The sequence below is a fragment of the Stegodyphus dumicola genome, chromosome 5, assembly GCF_044657685.1.
Source record: "Stegodyphus dumicola isolate Sdum_Otavi_A_Nest chromosome 5, ASM4465768v1".
In the NCBI taxonomy this organism is placed as follows: domain Eukaryota; kingdom Metazoa; phylum Arthropoda; class Arachnida; order Araneae; family Eresidae; genus Stegodyphus; species Stegodyphus dumicola.
In genome coordinates this window covers 26,007,521-26,031,526 of record NC_140772.1, presented here as the reverse complement: position 1 = coordinate 26,031,526, position 24,006 = coordinate 26,007,521, and the positions used below count along the sequence as shown (strand labels likewise).

The 24,006-nt window shown below is 32.4% G+C and overlaps 1 protein-coding gene across 1 annotated transcript in view; it reads left to right on the top strand.

Annotated features, from left to right (window-relative positions):
- The window catches only part of LOC146997064 (uncharacterized), a 74,568-nt gene extending 50,597 nt beyond the window's left edge, over positions 1–23,971 (top strand). Inside the window, exons 14-24 of the mRNA XM_085816508.1 lie at positions 2,620–2,682; positions 3,566–3,616; positions 4,697–4,927; positions 8,827–8,880; positions 9,030–9,080; positions 10,142–10,192; positions 11,115–11,171; positions 12,155–12,262; positions 13,388–13,441; positions 16,875–16,981; positions 23,836–23,971. Of these exons, the coding sequence (XP_085672634.1) occupies positions 2,620–2,682; positions 3,566–3,616; positions 4,697–4,927; positions 8,827–8,880; positions 9,030–9,080; positions 10,142–10,192; positions 11,115–11,171; positions 12,155–12,262; positions 13,388–13,441; positions 16,875–16,964 (810 nt within the window). The 3' untranslated portion in view covers positions 16,965–16,981; positions 23,836–23,971. The remainder of the gene's footprint in view (positions 1–2,619; positions 2,683–3,565; positions 3,617–4,696; positions 4,928–8,826; positions 8,881–9,029; positions 9,081–10,141; positions 10,193–11,114; positions 11,172–12,154; positions 12,263–13,387; positions 13,442–16,874; positions 16,982–23,835) is intronic.
- The last annotated feature ends 35 nt before the right edge of the window (positions 23,972–24,006 follow it).

Below are 24,006 nucleotides of genomic sequence, written 5' to 3'. Positions count from 1 at the left end.
AGGTGTCCGAATTAATGACTTTTGACTGTACCATTCCTTGATGAAAATGGCAAGCAAACTAGGATGCTAAAGGAACCATCTCTTAAGTGTGACTTAGCATTTTTAGTTGATGTGAGAGCTATTCTGAATGACTTAAACAAAAAAAATGATGGGAAAAAAAAAAAAAAAAAAAAAAAAAAACAATTCATCAATCACCTGGCCAATGCAGTATCTGCTTTCAAACTAAAACTCCAGCTGTTCTCAACGCAACGCTTGGCTGTCAAAATTTTGTCAATTTTTTTTTTACTTGAAGAAACTCAAAGAAAATTTTTTAGATAAAGAACTGGCTTATTCAGATCAAATAAAGAGGCTGCTTATTTCTTTTGAAAAGCGATTTACAGACTTTGAGTTGCATGAGGTTAAATTTAAACTGGTCAGGGATCCATTGTAGTCGAAAAAGGTCCAGAAGATGTTCAATGAGAACTTATCGATTTACAAACTTCTGACTTATGCAAATCCAGATTCCATGGTTTAGATATTCTGGACTTTTATAGAACTCCACCTGCCGAATTTTTGCACTTAAAAAATAATGCAAGCAGATTTGCTACCATGTTTGGTAGCACATATATTTGTGAACAAATATTTTCTCTTATGAATCTAAAAAAAGTCAAAATTAAGAAATAAAGTGACAGATCAACACTTGCAATCTGTGTTATGAATATCAACAACTAACTTTAACCAAATATATCAAAAATTGTTCATAAAATTCAGTCTCAACCATCACACTAATGTATTTAACTATGGCTAACTTGTACACATTTTTATTAAAATATTTGTATACAAGTATTAAATTCTCATACACAAAAGCTGAACTGGGTGTTTTGGGACCAGTAGTACATGCAAGGGAAAACCCATCCCTCTTAGCTTACATACACACATAATGGTCTCCAAATCAATTTTAATCTGATTACATGTCTGAATTGCAAATTAAACGACTTATTGCATTGAACCGCCCCTCCCTCCAAAAAATGTTTTGCATAAGCTTTTGGCCACTAACAGAAACAACCAAGTTGTTTCTGTTAGTGGCAACTTCTGCTAAAAAAGGTTTTGTATCCCTACTTTAAGGTATTTTTCCACATTTACTTTGCACATGTGCATACGTGTTTCTTAGATTGTAAAAATATCTATATATTTAGCTATATTTCACATAAGATACTTAACACATTTTGCGAAATAATGTTGACTGCAGAAAAATAGATCTTCAGAATGTCCATCATGCAGTTATTTTTAAGATTTTGCAGTGATGTTTGGATTGCAGTTAGATTTTCTTTATTGTATGTTCAGTGTAAGAGATTTCAAAACCTTCCTCTTGAAATATCTGACAGTTTAACTAACATTTATGAAAAAAAAAAAAATGAATTTAAAACTGGAGAGTTCTACGGGTGGGAGTTTTCAAAATGTTGCTTTTATAGATTACTGATATTTATTTAAAATTATGAATTCATTTGTTTTATTTAGTTTTGTGATTTAGATGTATTTTTTCATTCAATTCTTTTAGAAAAAGAAAATCGTTTTTGAGAAATGAGAGTACACATGTGTGGTTTTTATGATCTGTGGACAGTCACCATCCTGACATCAAAATGTTTTTTGAAAATTAAAAGAAAATGAATTTAATAATAAAAAGTTTGAAAGATATTTCGTTTTTTTTTAATAGGATCTCAGTATAGGAACACACACATATAACTAACATATAGTTTTTTTTTTTTTTTTTTTAAATGGAATCTAAGCGTTTAAGGGGATAAATTTCAGAAGCAATAAATGTATCAATTCAATTCTATTTAATTCATAATTCTGAGGTCTTTTGTGTGCATAAGTTCTTCATAATGTAGCACAATAGAACAATGCAGTGGTAAGGGAACATTACGTAGTTGCCTGAGAACTTTTCCCTGAAGATGTGTAAATAATGCTAATTACACATCTTCAGGAATGGAGTCTATGCCACATCTGATACTTTAATTATTAACACTGACTGACACAATGAGTCGTTCGTGGAACTGCCTTTCTGAAAAGACAGAAAGGAAGTCTTCAGGAAAGACGTGAAGGGTATCTTTCCAGATTACTTAGTGTTAATAAAAAGATCTTTGTAGGTCTTTTATTGTAATACCTTATTGACACTTATTATTGCTGCACTGAGCTCATAGATGCATGTCTGATATCTCTTAATTTGATTCCGCATATTATTTAGCACAATGTTTTTAGAATGCAGAATGCATGCAGAATTCCAGATGTGTAATGCTATTTAAATTCTTAATGCAGATATTTTGTGACGTCAGTAAACACAGAATGACAAAATAGTATCAAAAGCAATGTGTCATTCATCAGACTCCATTTCTCATTTTCCTTTCAAAATCCAACGGACATAGCTCAGGACAAATGCACACAAAGCTGTTTAAAAAACTCAAAAATTCACATCCAGCAACATAGAATGTTTTCGTAATTTATATTCGTTTTGTGAATATCGTATAAAAATTGGCGTACTGTTTTCTCAATATTTTCGCCATCCAAGTGTAATTGTAAGAAATGTTTGTAATATGTGCACTAACTATTGAAAGTTTCTCAATATATTTGTTACTTTTACAGCGAGAGGCATCCCTTTTCCAACCACCTTCTCCACCTCCAATTACACCGCCTTGCCCACCTAAGGTAAGTTTTGTTCATCTTCATATATATTATAAGAAGTACGATTAAGTATCTGTCAATTAAGATTTTGAATGTTTTTAATTCATAATTTAACTAAAGTTCTTAAGATTTGATATAACTTATCAGTAGAGATTTTTTATCAGTAGTCAGCTTAGCGTACGAGCTTTTAGTAGACATCTGTGCTTTGTTTTAATTTCCCATCTGAAGTTAAGTCTCGTTTATTGGAAGTATTATTTTATTAGTTTAATGTTGAAATAATGTAAAGTACAGTAACTTTTTTTTATGGTTTTTGCAAGGAATCATTCCTTTTATGGACATAGTGGAACTGACTTTCTCATCCTCTACAGCTGTAATAACTAAAGACAAGAAAGATTAAGCACAAAATTGAATTAAAAAAGTATCAAAATACTTTGTTCAGAAATTGAGAGAAAATATATTTAATAAAAATTTTGAAATAAATTTAATTTACTTTTAAATAGAATCTCAATATAACAACATTGATGTAAATGACACATAGAGTATCATTTGTGTGTGGAATCTGAAATTTTAGCAGATAAATTTCAAAAGTAATAAATCATTAGTCGATTCTATTTAATTCATTATTTTGGGGTCTTAAGTTCTGCATAATATAGGGTAGTATAACAAAATCTGACATACATGGCTCAATGTAAATGCACACGAAACTTTTGAACTCGAAAAATTCACTTCCAGCAACTCATAATTTTTTCATACTTTATGTTAGTTTTACGTCAGGTCAATACACTCATAAAACTTGCATGCAGGAATCTCTAGGTTTAGATATGTGATTGTAAATGTAATAAAAGTTTTTAATATGTGCACTATTTATTCTGTTAGTTGTTTCTAAATATATTTCCTACTTTTATAGGGCAATAGGAAGAAGCGGAAGAGGACAGAGTCTCCTGTCCCAATGCCTCAAGTAAGTTATTTTTTGCAGCAGAATTGGAAGTAAATGGTGGTTCTAATCTGGTAGCATTTTAGACACCTTTTATTTAATGAGAACGATATTTTTTTTTACATATTTCACAACACACTCTTAATGCCCAAAATTGTTTGACAAAATATATTAAACACACCAATGTGAATTTGAATTTTTGACACTAAAACTGCATTAATCTTCAATACTATTCCATTTTTTGTATAAATATCTCTCTGTGTGACCACAAAAGTAGAGTTTAACTGTACATGTTGTTTAGAAACCTGAAGCATCATTAATGGGGATTTCTACAAATTTGTGTGTTTTGAGTCTAAACTGCTAGATGCTAAATTTTTTTCTTTAGAATCCATACAGCATCTCATTTTATCCAAAATAAGTGCATTTCTACAGTATGTTAATATGTAGTAAGGTTCTGCAAATATATGCAGATCCTTAAGAAGTAATTATTTTTCCACAATATTTATTCTGTTTATATTTCCATTGTAAAAGTTTACGTATATTGTATTTCACAACATATTTTGAAAAATAATGTTGGCTATACGAAACTAAATCTTAACAATTTCCATCATACCTTCAACATACTTATCTCAAAGATTATGCAATTGTGTTTTTAACTCACAATTAAAAACTGCAGAATTCTATGTGGTGGGTGATTTCAAAATGTTGCTTTTATAGATTCTAATAGTTTACCAATATTTATTTAAAATTTTGAATTCATTTGTTTTATTTAGTTTTGTAATTCAGAGATGTGTTTTGCATACCATTCTTTTAGTAAAAGAAACTCAGTTTTTGAAATGGCAATACAAATGTGCGATTTTATGATTTGTAGGCAGTTACCATTATGACATCAAAATGCTTTTCTAAACTTTAAGAGAAATTAAATTTAATAAAATTTTTTAATTTCATTTACTTTCGAATAGAATCTTAACATAGCAGCATAAACATAAATGACATGCTGTAATCTCAAGCTTTTTATATGTGATTGTAAATGTGAGAAATATTTGTAATATGTGCACTAACTACTCTAATAGTTGTTTCTAAATATATTTGTTACTTTTATAGGGCAAGAAAAAGAATAGCAGGATTTACTCCACACCATCCACCTCCTCGTATCGTGGTCCATCATTCGGTGGAGAATCAAGCGAAATACCTTTTTGGCATCCCCCCGAACAAAGTGATGTGATGAGGTTTTTGTTTGGGGACCATTTGGCATCCCTGTGTGAGGAGCGCCCGGAGCATCATACACCCCCTTGTCCCCCCCTCGCTACACCACTGCCATCATTCCCTTCCGAAGTAAGTTTTGTACATCTTCATATATATTGTTTGCAACAGAACTAGAATTAAATAATTGTTTTAATCTGGTAATATATAGTTCCATTTCAGATAACTTAAAAGATTTTATTTTGTATTTAAAAACTTTGTTACAGCGAGTCATCTGGGCAGTGATGAGGTCCCAGTGACCAGGGCACAAAGTCAGGTCCTTGGGACGAGGACATCATTAATTTTAAGACAAATTTAATTAAATTTAATTTTATGTAATTTAATTTGTTTCATATTTTTCAATTTTAATGGAGATATTTCAAGTTTTTATGTAATTTTGTATTGCCGCGAAATGAGAATTGAATTGAATGAGTAATATATCTCAAATTGAAGGAATTAAGTTTAAATGAAATGTAGCAAAAAATTTGTATACTGTAATATGCTATACAAGAAAGTCATGTGGTGTCCACATCAGAATTTTTTATGAGGATTTTCCTTAAATAGAAAAGGCAAAGAAATGTATAGAATGCTATATTTTGTAATTTATAATGTTTTATATTTAAAAAGGCCAAAAGATGAATATTTGGGTCAAAATATTTTTGTAACTGGAAGTATGTATATCAGTGGTAAACAGACAAACAGTTGTGCAGGTAAAGGCCAGGGAAGGAATTTTGCTTGATTTGTCATGTAACTTGATTTATGATGCAATTTGCACATATGTGTCTTCAGTTTTGATTGTGTTTTTACAAAAAATCTTGGCCTGTCTGCAGGTTGGCTTATAAACTGGTTATCATAAATTAAGGAAAAATCAGAAAAATAGCGATAACTCCCACAAAAATAAGCCAAACCGTGTAAAATTTGAATATGTTGCCAACTAAGAGTAGCTGAGTAAAACTGCGATGTGCAAATTAGTGGCGCTGCTTTCGGAATACGTCATCTGCAAGGAGCATAAAAGTCCATGTTTGAGAGCAAGCCCACATATTTCACTGTGATAGTGACATCAGAAATCTGAGATAGCCAATTCGTAACAATGACCTCCAGCCATCGTCTGCCTGCAGAACTGCAATGGAGAGCCATTGGGAGACTAGAGGCAGGACAAAGTCAAACAGAAGTGGCCAGATGGTTAAATGTGTGTCCTTCTGTGGTTCGTAGACTTTGGAGGCAATTTCAAACCACAGATTCGGCATCTAGGAGGTTCAGCCAAGGATGGCCAACTGCTACGATGAGCGCTGATGACCGATATTTGACATTATGTGCCAGACACCGGAAGGTTGGTGTCAACGTCAACTGTGCGTAGAAGGCTTCATGAAGGTGGTCTGTATGCGAGGCGAACAACCATTTGCGTGCCGCTCACGTCTTGCCATAGGAGGGACCGTTTTCAGTGGTCACTACAACATGTCCACTGGAAGCTTGATCAATAGAGGGCGGTTGTCTTTACGGATGAGTCCAGGTTTAGTCTAGAAAGGGATAGTAGGCGTTATTTGATATGGAGAGAGAACCTAGAACCCGTTATCTGTCAAACATCCGTGAAAGTGATGCATACGGAAGGGGCAGTGTGTATGTTTAGGGTGGCATCTCTTTGGGTGGACGCACAGACTGCCATATCTTTACAAGGGGAACTGTGAATGCTCAGAATTATAGAGATGACATCCTTGATGTTTATGTGCGCCCATATTCTGGGGCAATAGGTGAAGCTTTCCTGTTGCAGGACGACAACGCAAGACCACACAGGGCTCACATCATAGATGATTATCTTCAACAGGAAACAATTATGCGCATGGAGTGGCCAGCTCAATCCCCGGGCTTGAATCCTATCGAGCACATTTGAGGTGCTTAGGGAGACGTCCAGCTGCTCGCAATCTGCCCCCTCAGACCCTTGTCGCACTTGCAACTGCTTTGCAAGAGCAATGGCTCTCGCTTCCTATGGAACTGATAGACTGCATAATTGAAAGCCATCACACATTGCTGTATTGCTTCTAGAGGCGATCATATTCCATATTGAAGGCATAGCAAACTGACATCTTCGATTTGTTCATTTTATACATGTACTAATTTCTATACTACCATATTTGTCTGATAATTTCTTTTTATGTTATTTGATACCTTACTATGTGTTGTATATTGTGAGTAAGTTTCATTAAATTCTACATGTAACTTTTTCAGTAATCGTGATTTTTAAAATTTTTCCTTATTTATGATAACCAGTGTATTTGGAAATGTTTGGTAGTCTGTTAAATGGTTGCTGCTGTTGCTTTAAGTATTGTTTTCTTGCTCTCATTTCACTGTTGCAATAGCAATTCTACTTTCTGTTGTCATTTATTTTTGCCTAGTAACTATTTCATATATCATATAATCTGTATTTCATACAATATTTCATAATTTCATTTCTTCTAGTATTGTCATGGAATTGCTGAATTGTGTCTGGTTGTAATGAGTTTCCCATTAAAAAAACGTTCTTAATAAAGTTAGGAGGGAAATATATTATTTTGCATATGTGCACATGAATGTTTCTCCAGGGTTTGTACGGTCCTTAAGAGTCCTTAAAAGTTCTTAATTTCAACCAAATTTGGCAAGAGGTCTTTAATTTTAATCATCTGAAATTTGTCGGTTTGCAGGACTGCCATTTTGAATGTGAAATAGTACTTTGAATAAATATTTTGGCCTTTCACTGAGATATATAGTTATCTTTTAAATGGGTGAATGGGTTTATGGATTATAATTTGTTCCTATTGTTATTATTGTTGTGTTTGGGAATGTGAATTCTTAATTGAACGGTTCCAAGTTTGGCGACTTATGAACATTTTGTCGATTTTAAGATTATTTTCTGTAGAAAACTTTTAATTCGGAAATTTGGTAATTTTTCGATGATATTTTTAAAAAAATATATCATTGATGAATTTCATTGAAATAATGCTAATATATTGAAATTGTATTTAAAAAATAACATTAAAATGAAACATTTGTATTTTTTTGCTATAATATAAAGTGACAATACTTTTGATTATAGCAACTTATTATGCAATATTTTGAATCTGAAAAATTAACAAGACAATAAATGCTTTCCGCTTTAGAACCCATGTAGTCCAGTTTTCTCTATAAAATTGATTTTATACTTTTTCCCTCTGATTTTTTTTTTTCAAAATATTTCTGCCTTTTTGCTGTTACAGAATTGGCAATGGTAATATTTCTTTAGGATTTTAGACATTGCAACTTGAAAAGTTTAGAAGGATTTGGATATATGCACATAGAAAAAGAGATCGGTCACATTTCGCTTTGTGCCGGTATCTGTGCAATTTCTATTTCATTAAAAATAAGAAAACTTTCATGTAGAATTTTATTAAAAACTAAAACATATTTATTGTGATCGCAAAGAGGTGGCACATGTTAAATGATTCGCAGGCACCCAGTTGCCCGTGGCTGTCATACAGTTATCTCAAGGTTTTTACTTCCCTGTACGAAGTAAAAAGGAAGTATTGTAATCACGAAAATTTTCAGGCAACATATTTCAATGAAAATATCCCATTTTGACCTCTTTCAAATGCAATTTAACAATGTATTTCCGTGATATCTGTATGTAAGGACAGAATAAAACACTCTTTTCCTCAAAAAAAATTATAAAACTGCTTTAAAATGAATTCTGAAGAGAATTTTTTGTTGCTTCTGTACGTACGTACGTATCTTGCATAACTCAAAAACGAGTAGCCTCAGAACATTGAAATTTTGTATATAGGACTGCTATAACATGTAGATGTGCATCTCGTATTTTGGTTGCAATCGGCCGCAACAAATGTATATAAATATATTTATATATATATCCACTCTGTTACCCGGCTCAGTGATCTCAGTTTCTTTACTCTTATATGTTTGTAAATTGTACATTTTTTGCTTTAAAAATGATTGAATTATGTTGTATATATTTTTTACTTTAATAGTGTGTGGCATCCTCAACTTTTGCACCACCTCCTTCACCTCCTTGCCTTCCTGAAGTAAGTTTTGTGTATTTTTATATATATTTAAAAAAGAATGATTAAATGTCTCTAGGTTTTGATATGTGATTGCAAATGTTAGAAATGTTTGTAATATGTGCAGTAACTATTCTGTTAGTTGTTTCTAAATATATTTCCTACTTTTATAGGGCAATAGGAAGAAGCGGAAGAGGGCAGAGTCTCCTGTCCCAATGCCTCAAGTAAGTTATTTTTTGCAGCAGAATTGGAAGTAAATGGTGATTCTAATCTGGTAGCATTTTAGACTCCTTGCATTTAATGATAACGACATTTTTTTACTTATTTCACAACACACTCTTAATCCCCAAAATTGTTTGACAAAGTATATTAAACACACCAATGTGAATTGGAATTTTTAATACTAAAACTGCATTAATCTTCAATACTATTCCATTTTTTATATAAATATCTCTCTGGGTGACCACAAAAGTAGAGTTGTAACTGTAAATGTTGTTTATAAACCTGAAACATCATTAATAGGGATTTCTACAAATCTGTGCGTTTGAGTCTAAAATGCTAAATGATAAATTTTTTCTATAGAATCCCTACAGCATCTCATTTTATCCAAAATAAGTGCATTTCTACAGTATGTTAATATGTAGTAAGGTTCTGCAAATATATGCAGATCCTTAAGAAGTAATTATTTCTCCACAATATTTATTACATTGTAAAAGTTTCTATATATTGGGCACAGCATATTTTGAAAAATAATGTTGACTATACAAAACTAAATCTTTAGAATTTCCATCATACCTTGAACATGCTTATCTCGAAGATTATGGAATCATGTTTTTAACTGCAATTAAAAACTGCATAATTCTATGTGGTGGGAGTTTTCAAAATGTTGCTTTTATGTATTCTAATAGTTTACCGTAATTTATTTAAAATTATGAATTCATTTGTTTTATTTAGTTTTGTGATTCAGAGATGTATTTTGCATGCCATTCTTTTAGTAAAAGAAACTCAGTTTTTGAAATGGCAATACAAATGTGTGATTTTATGATTTGTAGGCAGTTACCATTATGACATCAAAATGGTTTTCTAAAATTTGAGAGAAAGTAAATTTAATAAAATTTTAAAATTTCATTTACTTTCAAATATAATCTTAATATAGCAGCATAAACATAAATGACATGCTGTAATCTCAAGGTTTTGATATGTAATTATAAATGTAAGAAATACTTGTAATATGTGCATTAAGTATTCTAATAGTTGTGTCTAAATATATTTGTTACTTTTATAGGGCAACAGGAAGAAGAGGAAGAGGGTGGAGTCTTTGACCCCAGTGCCTCAAGTAAGTTATTTTTTCAACAGAATTGAACGTAAATGATGGTTCTAATCCGGTAGCATTTTAGGCTCCTTGTATTTAATGATAACGATATTTTTTTACGTATTTCACAACACAGTATACTAAAGCAAGTCTCTTTCATTCAAATGCGAAAAATTGTACGACAAAATATGATTAAATATGCCAATGCAAACTGATGGCACAGATGATATTTGCAACTGCGGGAAACTTTTCTTAAAAACCTGATATTTATAATTCTATATGTATGCTATAACTGTCATAAAATAGTTACGTTTTCTATTGTTGTCGTGTTGGTGTGGAGTTGGCATGTAGATTATATTTTCTAAGAATTATGTACTTCTCATAAAAAAACACATTATACTAATACATAAAGAGAACACTTTATGAGGTTAATCAAAACAAGCCTTACACCGTTTATCAAAATCATAATAATCCCTCTAGATGCCAGACACATTTTTTAACTCAATCTTTTACAATCTAAGAAAAAATATCATTGTTGCCAAAACATTAAAACTTAAAATTATCCTTTATAAGCAAATACTGTGACATTGGAGGGTTATGAAATCTATGGCTTTGATCAAGTTCCCCCCCCCTTTATGTTTTTATGCTTCTTTCCCACAAACAAAAGCTTACTTAGTTAAGATATAATAATCTGCTTGCTAATAATAGAAAAAAGTTAATAAAATATTAGTAAATAGTGAAAACTATTGCCAGCTTGTGAATGAATTGCCGTCTAATTTTAATTCTCAATGCCTTGGAAAGGGTTGGTTACCTGGGTAACCAAAGAGCTGACAAACTATGCCCAGTTTTATTTATTGTATGCTGCCAAATTTTTTATTGTTTATGAATGAAACTTTTTGCTTGAATTTCCAAAGATTGTATTTCTAATTAAAAATTTTTGTTTCAGCACCGCCCAGTCACGAGGTCGATGATGAGAGCTTGTGGGACAGGGATGCCATTTCGGGTAAGACAAATGAAATTTATGTTTTATCATATTTTCAATTTTTAATGAAGGAATTTTGAGTTTTTACATATTTTTCTCTTGTCAGGGAGTGAGAACTGAATTAAATGAATGAAAATATATCTCAAATTTGAGGAATTAAGTATAAATTGAAATGCATTAAAAGTGTGTATAAATACTCCATACAAGAGAGTCATTGTGTTCACATCAGATTATTTTTAATAAGGAATGCATCTGAAAGATTTAAAATTTGCACATATGTGTCTTCAATTTTGACTGAATTTTTGCAACAAAGTCTGGATTGTATGCAGGTCGGCTTATATTTGGAAATGTCTGGTACTTTTTTAAATGATTGCTGCAGTTTTTTTAAGTATTGTTTTCTTGCTCTTATTTCAGTGTTGCAATAGCAATTATATTTTCTCAATTATCTAGTAAATGTTTCAAATGTCATATAATCTGTGTTTCGTACAATATTTCAGAATTTCATTTCTTACAGTATTGTCATGGAATTGTATTGTTGAAATGTGCCTGATCTTAAAGAAAGTTTTCCATCAAAAAAAGTTCTTAATTCCATTAAAAAAACATGAAAGCAGTGTCTTTAGTGCAGGTAGTAACCACCACCATTATTTTATGCCATTGTTTTGGTAGTTTTTCAAAACGTTTGGCCCAGAAACTTGATGACTGGAGTCCAAAAACATATCAACTTCATTTTGACCTCCTGTGTGGAATGGAAAACAGCACCAGCAAGATGTAGCTGCAGTTGTAAAAAAAAAAAAAGAAGGTCTGTGAAAGCTCGAAAATTCACATCCGGCAAAACGGAACTGTTTGATAATTTATATTAGTTTTCACTTGATTTCAATATTTCATAAAAACTCTCATATTGCTTTTTCAAGATGTTTGACATCCGATTGTAAATTTTAAGAAATACTTGGAATATGTGTACTAAGTATTGAACGTTTCTAAGTATGCTTGTTTTGCTTTTACAGAATGTGGCATCAACTGTCCCACCTCCACCTCCTCCTCCATCATCATCACCTCTTCCTGCACCATCTCCTCCTGCATCTCCTCCACCTGCACCACCTTGCGCACCTAAAGTAAGTTTTGTGAATCTTCATACATATTATAAAGAGAATGATTAAGTATCTTTCATTCAAATTCATAATTCAACTGAAGTTTTACTTAAAATTTTATTTAACTTGGTTATTAACTTTTTTTATCAGTAGTCAGCTTAGTGTAGGAGCTTTTATTAGACATCTGTTTTTAGTTTTAATTTACCAGTTGAAGTTAATGCCCTTTCGGGGAGCATTATATGTGTAAATGTTTAAATAATGTAAAAATAAAGTAACACTTTTTATGGTTATTGCAATGAATCATTTCTTTTTATAGAAGATAATTTTGAGACGTTCATGGGTAAGTTCTTCATACTATAGCAAAATGTAGCAGTAAAGAAAAATAAAATAATAGCCTCATAATTTCTTCTAAAGATGCATAAAAATGTCAGTCCATAGGACTTACATCAAGTCAAGAAAATATCTCAGGTCAAGAAAATATCTTACACTGTTGTGAAGCTAGCTGTCAGCAGCTTGGAAAATGATTTAACTTTGTTCCATGTTCTAACAGAGTTTATGCCCCATCTCAGACTTTAAGTGATGACTGACATAATGAGTTGTTCGCGGAACTCCCTTTCTCATCCTCTACAGCTGTAATATTTAAAGAGTAGAAAAATTAAACATGAAAGACACGAAGGATATTTTTCTTGATTATTTACTGCTTATAAAAAAATCTATAGGTCTTTTTTTCTGCACTGATCTCATGGATATATATCTGGTACCTCTTTAACACAATATAGTTCAATTTAAAGCATGCAGAATTCCAGGTGTGTTTCCTATTTGAATGCTTCATGCTTAATTTGAGTGGTGTAGTAATACAGAATGAGTATCGAAAACAGTATCAAAGTAATGTCCCATTCATCAGACTCCAGTTTTCATTCCCCTTTCAAAATCCAACATACACAGATTTGTTTGAAGAAGCTTAGAAATTCACATCCAACAACTCATAGTTTTTTATAATTTAGATTAATTCTACTTAATGTCCGTACCTCCTAAAAACTGGTGTACAGTTATCTCAAGATTTTCCCTACCTGATTCGAATGTAAGAAATATTTAGAATATGTGCACTAAACTATTAAAAGCTTCTAAATATGTTTGTTTCTTTTGCAGGAGTCTGTGAGTTCCAGTCGGCGTCGGCGTCTTCCGCCTCGGCGCAAACCGCCTGTTTTATTGATTTATCGTACGTAGTTATTTAGTTTCAGTGGTTTTAGTAGACATCAGTATCTAGCTGTAATTTTCCAAAAGTTAAGTGTCGTTTGTTTGAAGTGTGGAGATACTGAAGGAACTTGTTTTTGTTACTCGCCAACTGCATGCCCAAATTTCTAGCTTTAACGGATATTTTCAAGATGCGTGAGAAACACTTAATGCTCCATCGCTGCCGCGCTTGGTCTGATTTATTCTCCGACTCAAATATCTTCGGTGTTGATTTAAGGAGTAGTTATGATGAGTAATTGTTGTGATTGAAAGTTTATTATTTAAAATCGATCATCTGTTTGTGTTTATTCAGTGGTTCTCAACCTTTTCACTAACGTGTACCATCTAAACAAAAACTGAAAAACTTATGTACCACCACTACATTTTACAATGATTATTTTTCAGTTTCTCAATAGAAATATTAAAAAATATATTTTGCCATTTTCACAACCTATTGGCTGTATGTATTTCATATGCACACATAAGAAATATTAGATTAAAAATTGGTTATGATTTTAATTATCAAAATTTCCTCTAATAGCTTTAATTTTAAAATTTAGTCTGAAATTTGGCTGTGCTTAAAATATTTGAATCTCTTTATGCCTGGTCTTATTTTACTTAGTTTTTAACCGTAAATTAGGATCCACTTATGATTTTATTCTGTATCTATTTTTCAAATTTAACATGGAAGAAAATCTTTGTTCACACAAATAGGTTGTGCATAATAAATAGGCGGTATAAATTTAATAGCTATATTTGAAAATGCCTTTAAATTCTTTTTTTCAGTTCAGCCAAAAGTTAACAAATGTGCTATTTTTGAAATCTTCAGTTAGAGTTTGACCACAGAAAATTTCTCTCAATTGTTCTTTATCCAAACAAGATAAAATTTCAGGTACATTTGAGCAAAATTTTCTTTTTCATAATCCTTGGGAAAATACATGTTGAGATTATTTATCAATGAAAAACAATTACTTTTAATGTCAGACATTAATTCTTTTATTTCAAATTATTTTCGATTAGAAAATTTTCTAAAATATGGTAAAATGTTTAAAATATTATTATATATTTCTTAAATTATTAGCTCGAGTTTTTTATCAGTGCATTTATTGGTAAATAAATTAACTCATTGTCCTTGCTATCCTAAATTTTATTCATGTAACTTTCCCAAAATATCGGCTAAATATGCTAAACATGCCAACCATAATTCAGCGAATGAGCGAAACTGACCTGATGAAGTGTTATGATGTTTTCAGCGATATCTTAACAGATGAAATTACTGGGTCGAATGTTGATGCTCATGATATATGTGCTGAATTGGGCAACTTACCAGGTTTAGTGCAACAAAGTACTGGTGCTTTTAAAAGTCTGCAGTTCATATACGAGAACATTTTGCTAGATTCTTTCCCAAACGTCTCTGTTGCATTGCTTGTCACTTTGACATTTCCAGTAACTGTCACGTCTGCTGAACGCTGCTTTTCAAAGCTCAAGCTGACTATCAAGTGACTAGCAAACAAGCATGACGCAAGAGCGTTAATATCAATCGAGCACAAAATCATCGACAATCTTGATTATACAGACTTAATAAAAAATTTTGCAAGAATAAAATTACACAGGGTGTTTTCCCATTAAGGTTTGAATTGCATATCGGGCTCCAGTGCTTACATGTACATAATAAATTAGGTGATACTCAGTTTCCTGAGTCCTGTAACATGATGTAGATATACGGATAAAATAATTATTATACATTTACATGCACATATACAAGGCAGCACTTAAATTGTGCCAGAGCCTGCCTCCTGTACTTCTTAGTTTTGGGAATAAATCATAATTCTAGACGGAGTGCACTGGAACCCTAAATAATAAGGGTCCGGCACTTCTTGTATGCAGATAAAGAACAATTTCAGTAGAAATCTGATCTCGAAAATTTTATTTTTAGCAAAAGAATATTAAAAATCGGTTATTAATTTTAATTTAGCTTTTACATTTTATTTAATTCTAATCATTTAATTACTTTACTCTTTTATTATTTTAATGAATAATAAAAATTAATCATTAATTAATTGAACAATAATTATTAATTAAATAACAATAGGAATACTTATTGTTAATATTAATTAAAAATTATTAATACTTATTTAATAATTAATTAATCTGGTAATAATTAACTTTAATTTTTTAATTATTAATGATTTTTAAGGGCCTTTATATTTATTTATTTACTTTTGTTCCTCTTTCCTGATGGCCTTGCATAGGGCTCCGGCACATCTAATTTTAGAAATTAAGCCCTGATACAAAGTGTTTTTACATTAAGGTTTGAATTAATTGCATACTAGCCTATAATGCTATATTAGGTAATACTCAGTTACTTGCGTCATCAGTACACAATAGAGTAGATTCTTCTGGCATATTCATATAATATTATGTAAGATATATATACAGATAAAATCCCCATTTATGTCTTCCCGCGGTGTCCACGAAAGGTCAGGAAATGTCCAGACTAATTTTCCGACGAACTGCATATGTTACGCATGCCAATGAATTTTGCTCTTCTGGAAAGCATGCCTTTCAGTCAATTTTCACAGTCTCAGGGAGGGGGGCTTTTCCATGTTTTGCCTAGGGCCCCATAACACCCGAGAAGAGCCCTGGCAACTCTTATAATAAAACATATGTAAGTCCCGCTGCATAATTCTCCAAATAATCACTGCTGCGATAGTATTTGACGTACTTTGTAAAAAGGCTTTCATCGATTTCTACTATTTTGTTGGGCCTTCTGATTTTACTGAAAGCTTTGTTTAGTATTCCTGCAAGCAACTGTCCCAATCTGTTAACATTTTGTCAACCGTCTGTTTAAGAAATAGAATGCAGTCACTAATGGATTTCTAGAGCTAATTTTGTAAAACAAAAGGGGGCTCATCGAAAATTATGCTTACATCAAATGAAAGCACAGATATTATAACGTCATTCTTATCTGTACTTGGTGTTAAATTATGCTGCTTGGCAACTGTGTTATGTTTGAAGGGATAATATATGAGTACGTTAGGCTAAGCTGTTACATTATAAGGCAATAATAATTTGCATGTTAAAATAAAGTGTCATTAAATAGTGGGAAAAATTACAGCTTGTCAATGAATTGCCATCTAATTTTAATTTTACGTGCCATGGAAAGGATTGGCACTCTGGATAATTGGAAAGCTGTCCTGCATTTAAAAAAAACCTTCCCGAGTCTTATTTATTGCATATTACCAAAATTTTGTGGCATTAAATCAATTCATACATTGTTCTTTATGCTTATATACATGTTTTTAGTGTGCTAGTGTTAAATTTTTTAATGTTACTGAATGCAACTTTTTGCTTGAACTTCATGTTAAAAGATTTTGTTTCTAATTAAAAAATTTTATTACAGCGCCGACCCTGGACGAGGTCGATGTCAAAGTCCCAGGGCCCTGTGACAAGGTTCCAAGCAAAACGTCAGGGCCCTGGGACTAGGTTTTAAAAGAACCTCATTCTCATGTAAGCTTCATTTAATTTATGCATTTTATTTTATGCAATTTTTTCATTATTGCTAAATGGTAATAAACAGTGAATAATTAGGTATATTTGTGACTATTTATTTCTATTTGTATATCATGTTATGTAGGTAAAAAAAACTATAAAGAATGTAAAGAAGTAAAACTAATCGTAATGAAGGATGTCACTTCTGACCTTCATTTAAGTTTTGAAATGGTATTCTATGTGGAGCTGTCATAAGGCAATAACTGCCATTTTTTTCTAATGGTTCAATTTTTAAGCTTTTTGAGCATAGTTAGAGGAAACTGTTAATAAAAGCAGTGCATCTAACACATTGTAAAGATTTTTAACATGGATTCAAGTTAGGTGAATTGAATGACCATTTCCTGTAAGCAGTGTTTTTATGTTTGAGGCACTTGTTCAGAAATTTTGGTTTATGCGGACATTCATAGCTATCCATAAGAATAAATACTGGACAAACTGCTGTAGTATGCAGTCTTATAGTGGGTTCAATAAAATCTCGGTGCAGTGGAACTGATATACTGCACTTCTTGTGCAGCACTGCAGGATGTTCATACAGTTGTTTGGTAGGATATTCGATATTACTCTTAATGTTACTAACTCTTAGAAAATAAAAGGTAAAAAGACTTACCTTGTAATCGATCTTCTTTCTTCTCCAAAGGCATATCCGGGAGTATTTTTCTTAAGTACATCTGTACACTACTCACAGAAAGAGATAGGCTTCTAAATAAGATATTTAATTTACAATAACAGCACTAAACTAAAAAATATGTATAACACAAAGATAAGGATTACATGTTTCACTCAAATGTCCATCACGAATTCACTCAAATGTTCATCATCAAGTTCAACTAAAAAGTTCTGATTTAGTTTTTGCTGCGCGCATGCGCAAATCACGTGGTTGTCGGTGAGAGTTTCAATATACTTCCACCTTTAAATTTGCTGAAAAATCAAATTTAAAACTGCAACCTTTGAACAGGCTTTACCATTCGACCACTTCTTGTAGTCCTCGATGGAATCTTTTCGCACTTCAGATCTTGAGGCAAGTCATTACGAATATCAGGTTCGCAGTAAGTCTCTGGTTCATCAGAAGAGCTGCTTGCCACATTTCTAAATCTAGACTTTTCATTTGATGATGTTATCTCCAAAGGATACAACACTTGGTTGGTCGCAAATTTTCTCCAAGCTTAGTCTTGACCTTAACTAAATGCACATGTCCATCTCGGTTACTTTCACCAATAACCAGTCTGTTCGCTTCTTATTATCATCGGACACTAAAACAAGATCTCCTATTTTCAGAGGTTGTGAAGCTTTTATATGTTCATAATTTTTAACTGTCCGAGATATTCGATTCGAAATCTTTTACGTATATCTTTTAAAAGTTTTTGTTGATAAATAAGCCTTTTGTTTAAAGATTTCGCATCTATATTATCTAGATCAGGAACTCTAATTTGTCGAATCTCACGGAGAAACATGGAAGGTATGATCGGAGATAAATCTTCAACATCTTCCAAGACATACGTCAATGGATGATTATTCATTATTGCTTCACAGTCACACAAAATTGTTATCATTTCTTCATAATTCAGAGATGATCATCCTAAAACTTTGCGAAGTATTCTTTTCAGGACTCCTATTAATCGCTCTCACCATCCTCCCCACCAGGGAGCTGATGGCGGAAGAAATTTCCATGTGATCCTGTGGATACTAGCTTGTTCTAAGATTTTTTCCCAATTTAAGCTTTTGAATAATGTATCACTTTCTTTGAAATTTGTTCTGTTGTCGGAATAGATGGTGTGGGGTCTTCCATGTCTAGCAATGAAACGTTTCAGCGCTTGCAGAAAACTTTCAGTTGATAGCAAGAAAATCGATTTCAAGTGTACTGCGCGAAAAACAGGACAGGTAAAAATCACTATCCATGATTTTTGATTTCCCTTCAATATCAAAGGTCCAGCCAAGTCAACACCTACAATCTCAAAGACTGCTGCTTCTCTTACTCGGTCTTCAGGGAGAGGAGCACTGGGTGTTTTTGAAGAACTAGTATCGAACCTCTGACATACAACACTGCTTCTTATGACTTTCTTGACAGTCTTTCGTGCTTTCAAAATCCAATATTGTTCTCGTAAAGCGGATATTAAAAATTGTACTCCTGCAAGATTGTTCATTTCATGTTTAGCTCTAATTAATTTTACTACAATAGGATGATCTGAAGGAAGAATAATAGGAAATCAAAAATTTTCTGTATTATCTCTTCTCAGAATTCTGGTTTTAACCCTAAGGATTCCGTTAGAATCAATCATTGGTTGAAGCACACATAATCTTTTGTCATCTAATCCAGAAAATGATTCACTCTGCACTAATCTCAAAAGAGTTAATTCGGCTCTTTTAATTTCTTCTGCTATAATTGTTACAAAAGTTCTTTCATTAGGACTTAGTCTGACATTTTTAACAAAATGGAAGATCCAAGATATTATCTTTAGAATGGTATTGTACGAAGAAATCTTATCAAAATTAACTTCAGTCATAGCATTCAAATTAACTGCAGAAATTATTGTCTTTTTTCTTTCAGCATTTATAATGTCAAAATTCGGTACAATTTCAGAGGTAGGCCATTCTTGTGGATCATTTCTCAACCAATCGGGACCCTCCCACCATTTCGATTTGAATAAGGTTTCCGGACTGCATCCTCGGGAAGGGAGGTCCACTGGATTTAGCGTTCTAGGAATATAATTCCAGTCATTTGGATTACTTAGAGTATGGATTTCTTTCACTCTGTTGTGAACGAAAAAGGCCCAGTTTTCATTCTTTTTTATCCAAAATAATGCATCTATAGAATCACTCCAATAATAAATAGGCAAGCTTTCTAGTCTCAAATCTTCCTTAACATGAAGTGCCAGTCTAGCACCAATCATACAAGCTGAGAGCTCTAGTCGAGGTATGGAAATCAGCTTGATAGGTGCCACTCTGGATCGAGCGGAGATGAGCTGACATGTAACGGAATTTTCATTACAGCTTCGCATAAATATGCATGTGGCATAAGCAGGTTTACTCGCGTCCCAAAACACGTGTAAAGATAAACCAGAAATTCTTTCGAAGTCAGCAAAAATTCTTCTGGGTACAGCTATTTTTTCCAAATTGTGCAATTTATTTTTCCAACTTTCGAATTTGTCAGAAATGCTTTTAGGTAAATTGTTACCCAATGAAATCTTCTGTTTCCAGCATTCTTGAAGCATAAGCTTAGGAAACAGAGTAACAGGAGCTGTAAACCCAATCGGGTCAAAAATCCTGTGTACTATTGACAATATATTCCTTTTGCTGACAGGCTGTTTCGCAGAACTATTTTTAAATGCACAGGACAAAGTGTCATTTGATAAATTCCATTTCAACCCCAGAACTGATACGGTTTTATCGGAGTCTTCATTGCAAGGATTTCCTTTTAAAGTTTCACCGCTAGGTTCATTGTAACACCATCCCCTTAAATCAAATTTAGCAGTCGACATAATTTCCTTCGACACATTAATGAAAGTGTTTTGTTCTTCAATAGTATCAACGCTGGCCACACAATTGTCGACGTACATTGATTCACTTAATTTCTTAGCTACCTCTTGTTGATGTTCAGGAACATTCTCGAGATGATAATTCAGTGTGGCGGCGAGAAAAAAAAAGGACTGGTATTAATGCCAAACACAACGTGCTTATGTCAATATATTTTCAATTTCTCGGAATCTCCTTCTTCCCACCAGAGAAATCTAAGAAAGTCTCTATCTCGAGGACAGACACCTATTTGCAAAAAGGCCTTATGTATATCTGACATAACCCCGTATTTGTCTAGGCGAAATCTGTTTAAAATACTCGGTATTAATTCCATATAATTTGGGCCCTTTTCTAAACAGTCATTTAAGGACACACAATTCCTTTCCTTCGTTGAGACATCGAACACAGGTCTAATCTTTGTGGTTGAACTTTCCTTAATTACAGCCCTATGTTGTAGGTAATGACAATTTTCGGTTTTCTTATCTTCAACAGATTCTATAATACCTTCTTCAGCCCATTCATTAAAAATATATTCATACTCTTTCAGACAGTTTTTTGACTGAAGATTTTTGACGCAGGATTTTAACCTTTTCTCTGCTAATAATCTGTTGTCAGGTAAAACCTCATGCCCTTCTAACCAAGGAAGTGAGACCTGATATCTACCCTCACTATCTCTCTTTAATGACTGATGAAAATATGTTTTAGCGATTTCATTAATTTCCTTTCTTGTGTGGGTTGTAGCAGGATCCGTTATTCCTAATGAGTCAAGACACCATAAATCCAAAATTTTAGCATCATTAACATGAAGTGACAATACAGTTTTCGTTCTATCAGATAACTCATGCTTTTCAGTTTTCCCCATCATTGTCCATCCTAATCTAGTGTGTACGCATGATAACCCACATTTTAGTTGTCTAACCTTCCCTGTTAGAAGCTTTCCTGCCACATCTGCACCTAAAGGAACATGAATTTCTAAAGGTGATTTTTCATACATCAAATCCACAGATTTATTCTGCATGTCAGTTAAATAAATTCCATGTTTTCGCAGTTCAGTAAGATATGTATCTCTACGAATTTGAGGAATGTCAGTACATATTTTATCCTGATCCAAAACCTGAAAATTACAGTGATAATCATCTTTAAGACTACTCAATCTAATTAAATATTTACTATGTATTTCTTTCTTTTCAGTTCCTCCGAACAAACCATGGATTAATTCTTCTTTACCACTTGTTTTAAAGTTCATTATACTAACTGCATACTTCAAAATGTAGGATCGCTGGGAACCACTATCTGTTAAAATTCTCACATATTTTTCGATTCCATGGCCCCACGAAGTTTTACTACTAAAGTTTGCAAATTTACTAACTGCATGCAAGATTTCTTTGTCAGAACACAGTTTTTTTTTTATTATTTTTATCCTCAATAATGTCTGTAGAATTATTTACGTGAGAGTTACACATTATTGACAAATGAGCTTTACCGCATATGGAACATTTAACTTTGGTCTTGCAGAAGCGACCAAATCTGCAGGCAATGTTTTAAGCAAAATAGGGGTTAATAAAGCTCCATATGTTTCTGAGGTCATATTTAATGATTCAAGACATCGAATATGTTTTTGTATGTAATTGAATAACTTACGAAAATTTTGAATGTCATTAGAATCCTTTAGAGGTCTTATTTTCAGTAATTTATCTATATGAGCGTTTATCAGTACATCTTTATTTTTAAATCTTTTTGTGAGGAGTTTAACTGAAGTTTTGTAATTTTCTTTGGTTAAATCAAAACCGTCAATGGTGTTATAAGCAGTACCTCCCAAAAAGGATTTCAAATAATTGAATTTGCTTATAGCATCAAGCGTTTTATTTTGGTGTATGGCTGATGAAAAAGGTGTTCCAAAATGCAAGCAGCCATTCGCAGCTCTCGCCATAAAACTTTGTAATCGTAAGTTTAGGAAGCTTCACATTATGATTTTCGATTTTCATGTTTTCTATTCTTTCACTTAACTGTTCAGTGCTTCTTAACACACTAAATTTTTGTTGTTCTATATTAATTTCTTTTAATTTTTTGTTAGCTTTGTATTTAAATGTAGTTATTCTTTCACGATATTCGTCAACACCATTTAATTCCTGGTCTAGATCCTTTATGTCTGCTATTATCTTTAATTTTTCTATATCGGCATCTATTTGTTTTAACTCGTTCGATTTTTCATTTAAGAGTTCTAAAGAAATTTCTAGTTCCTCTGCATTCACTTCTGTTTTTGATAATTCAGTTTCAATTCGGCCAATTAATTTTGTAACGGCAGCTCTTATGTGGCCGCGTTTCCTTTTCAATGTATCGATGAATTCCGTTATTGTTTAATATATATTCAATAATTCAACAAATATCAACAATTCACTTTCATCCTGGCAGGGACGCCAAAAAATGTATAATTCTTAGAAAATAAAAGGTAAAAAACTTACCTTTTAATCGATCTTCTTTCTTCTCCAAATGCATATCCGTGAGTATTTTTCTTAAGTACATCTATACACTATTCACAGAAAGAGAGAGGCTTCTAAGATAATAAGATATTAAATTTACAATAACAGCACTAAACTAATATATATATATATATAACACAAAGATAAGGATTACATGTTTCACTCAAACGTCCATCACGAGTTCTCAAAGTTCTGATTTAGTTTTTGCTGCACGCATGCACAAATCACATGGTTGTCGGTGAGAGTTTCAGCATTAACAGAGGCTGTTTGAAGTCTTTAACATGAATTTGCAATATTTTTTACAATAATTCCAAATTCGTCATAGTTTAAAGTGTTGTCTTTATTTTCTGTTTAACACAATAAGTGAAATGGCCTTCTCACTAATCTGGGACACAAACAAAAAAATCTAGAACACTCTCACACATATATTTATTTCAAATATGCTTGCAAGCAATTGCTAATTCAATAAATAACAATCAGTCATATTACTTATTTCTATTACTTCATATTTATTCTAAAAATAAATAAAAATACGAAAAAAAATATGGCATCCAACTGCCCCTGCGTCGAAACGACCTGCTTCGGAAAATACTAGTTACAAAGTTTTTGTTTTACCAAAGTTAGCAAATTAATATTATTACGTCTACCCACAAAATTAAAAAATAACTATTCTTTATGTTTTTATAGCTTTTAAGTAACATATTAGCAACACGCTTTATTTATTTTGTTGTGAAACAAAAAATCGACATAATACACCAGTTTTTGTATGCTGCTTGTGCTTATTTTTTATTATGTTTCACCCTTAAATCTTTTTGTTTTTAGGTTGGAGAAAGAGTTAGATGCAGAGGAGCCAAAAGACAGTGAGGAGTTGCAGAGTGAAAAGGACACTCAGAGGGGGCCAATAGTAGTCATAACTAACAGCAGTAGTTGTGAAGACGTTCACAGTGCAGAGGAAGATGAGACTTCTAATGAAGCTGAAGTTAAAAAGGACTT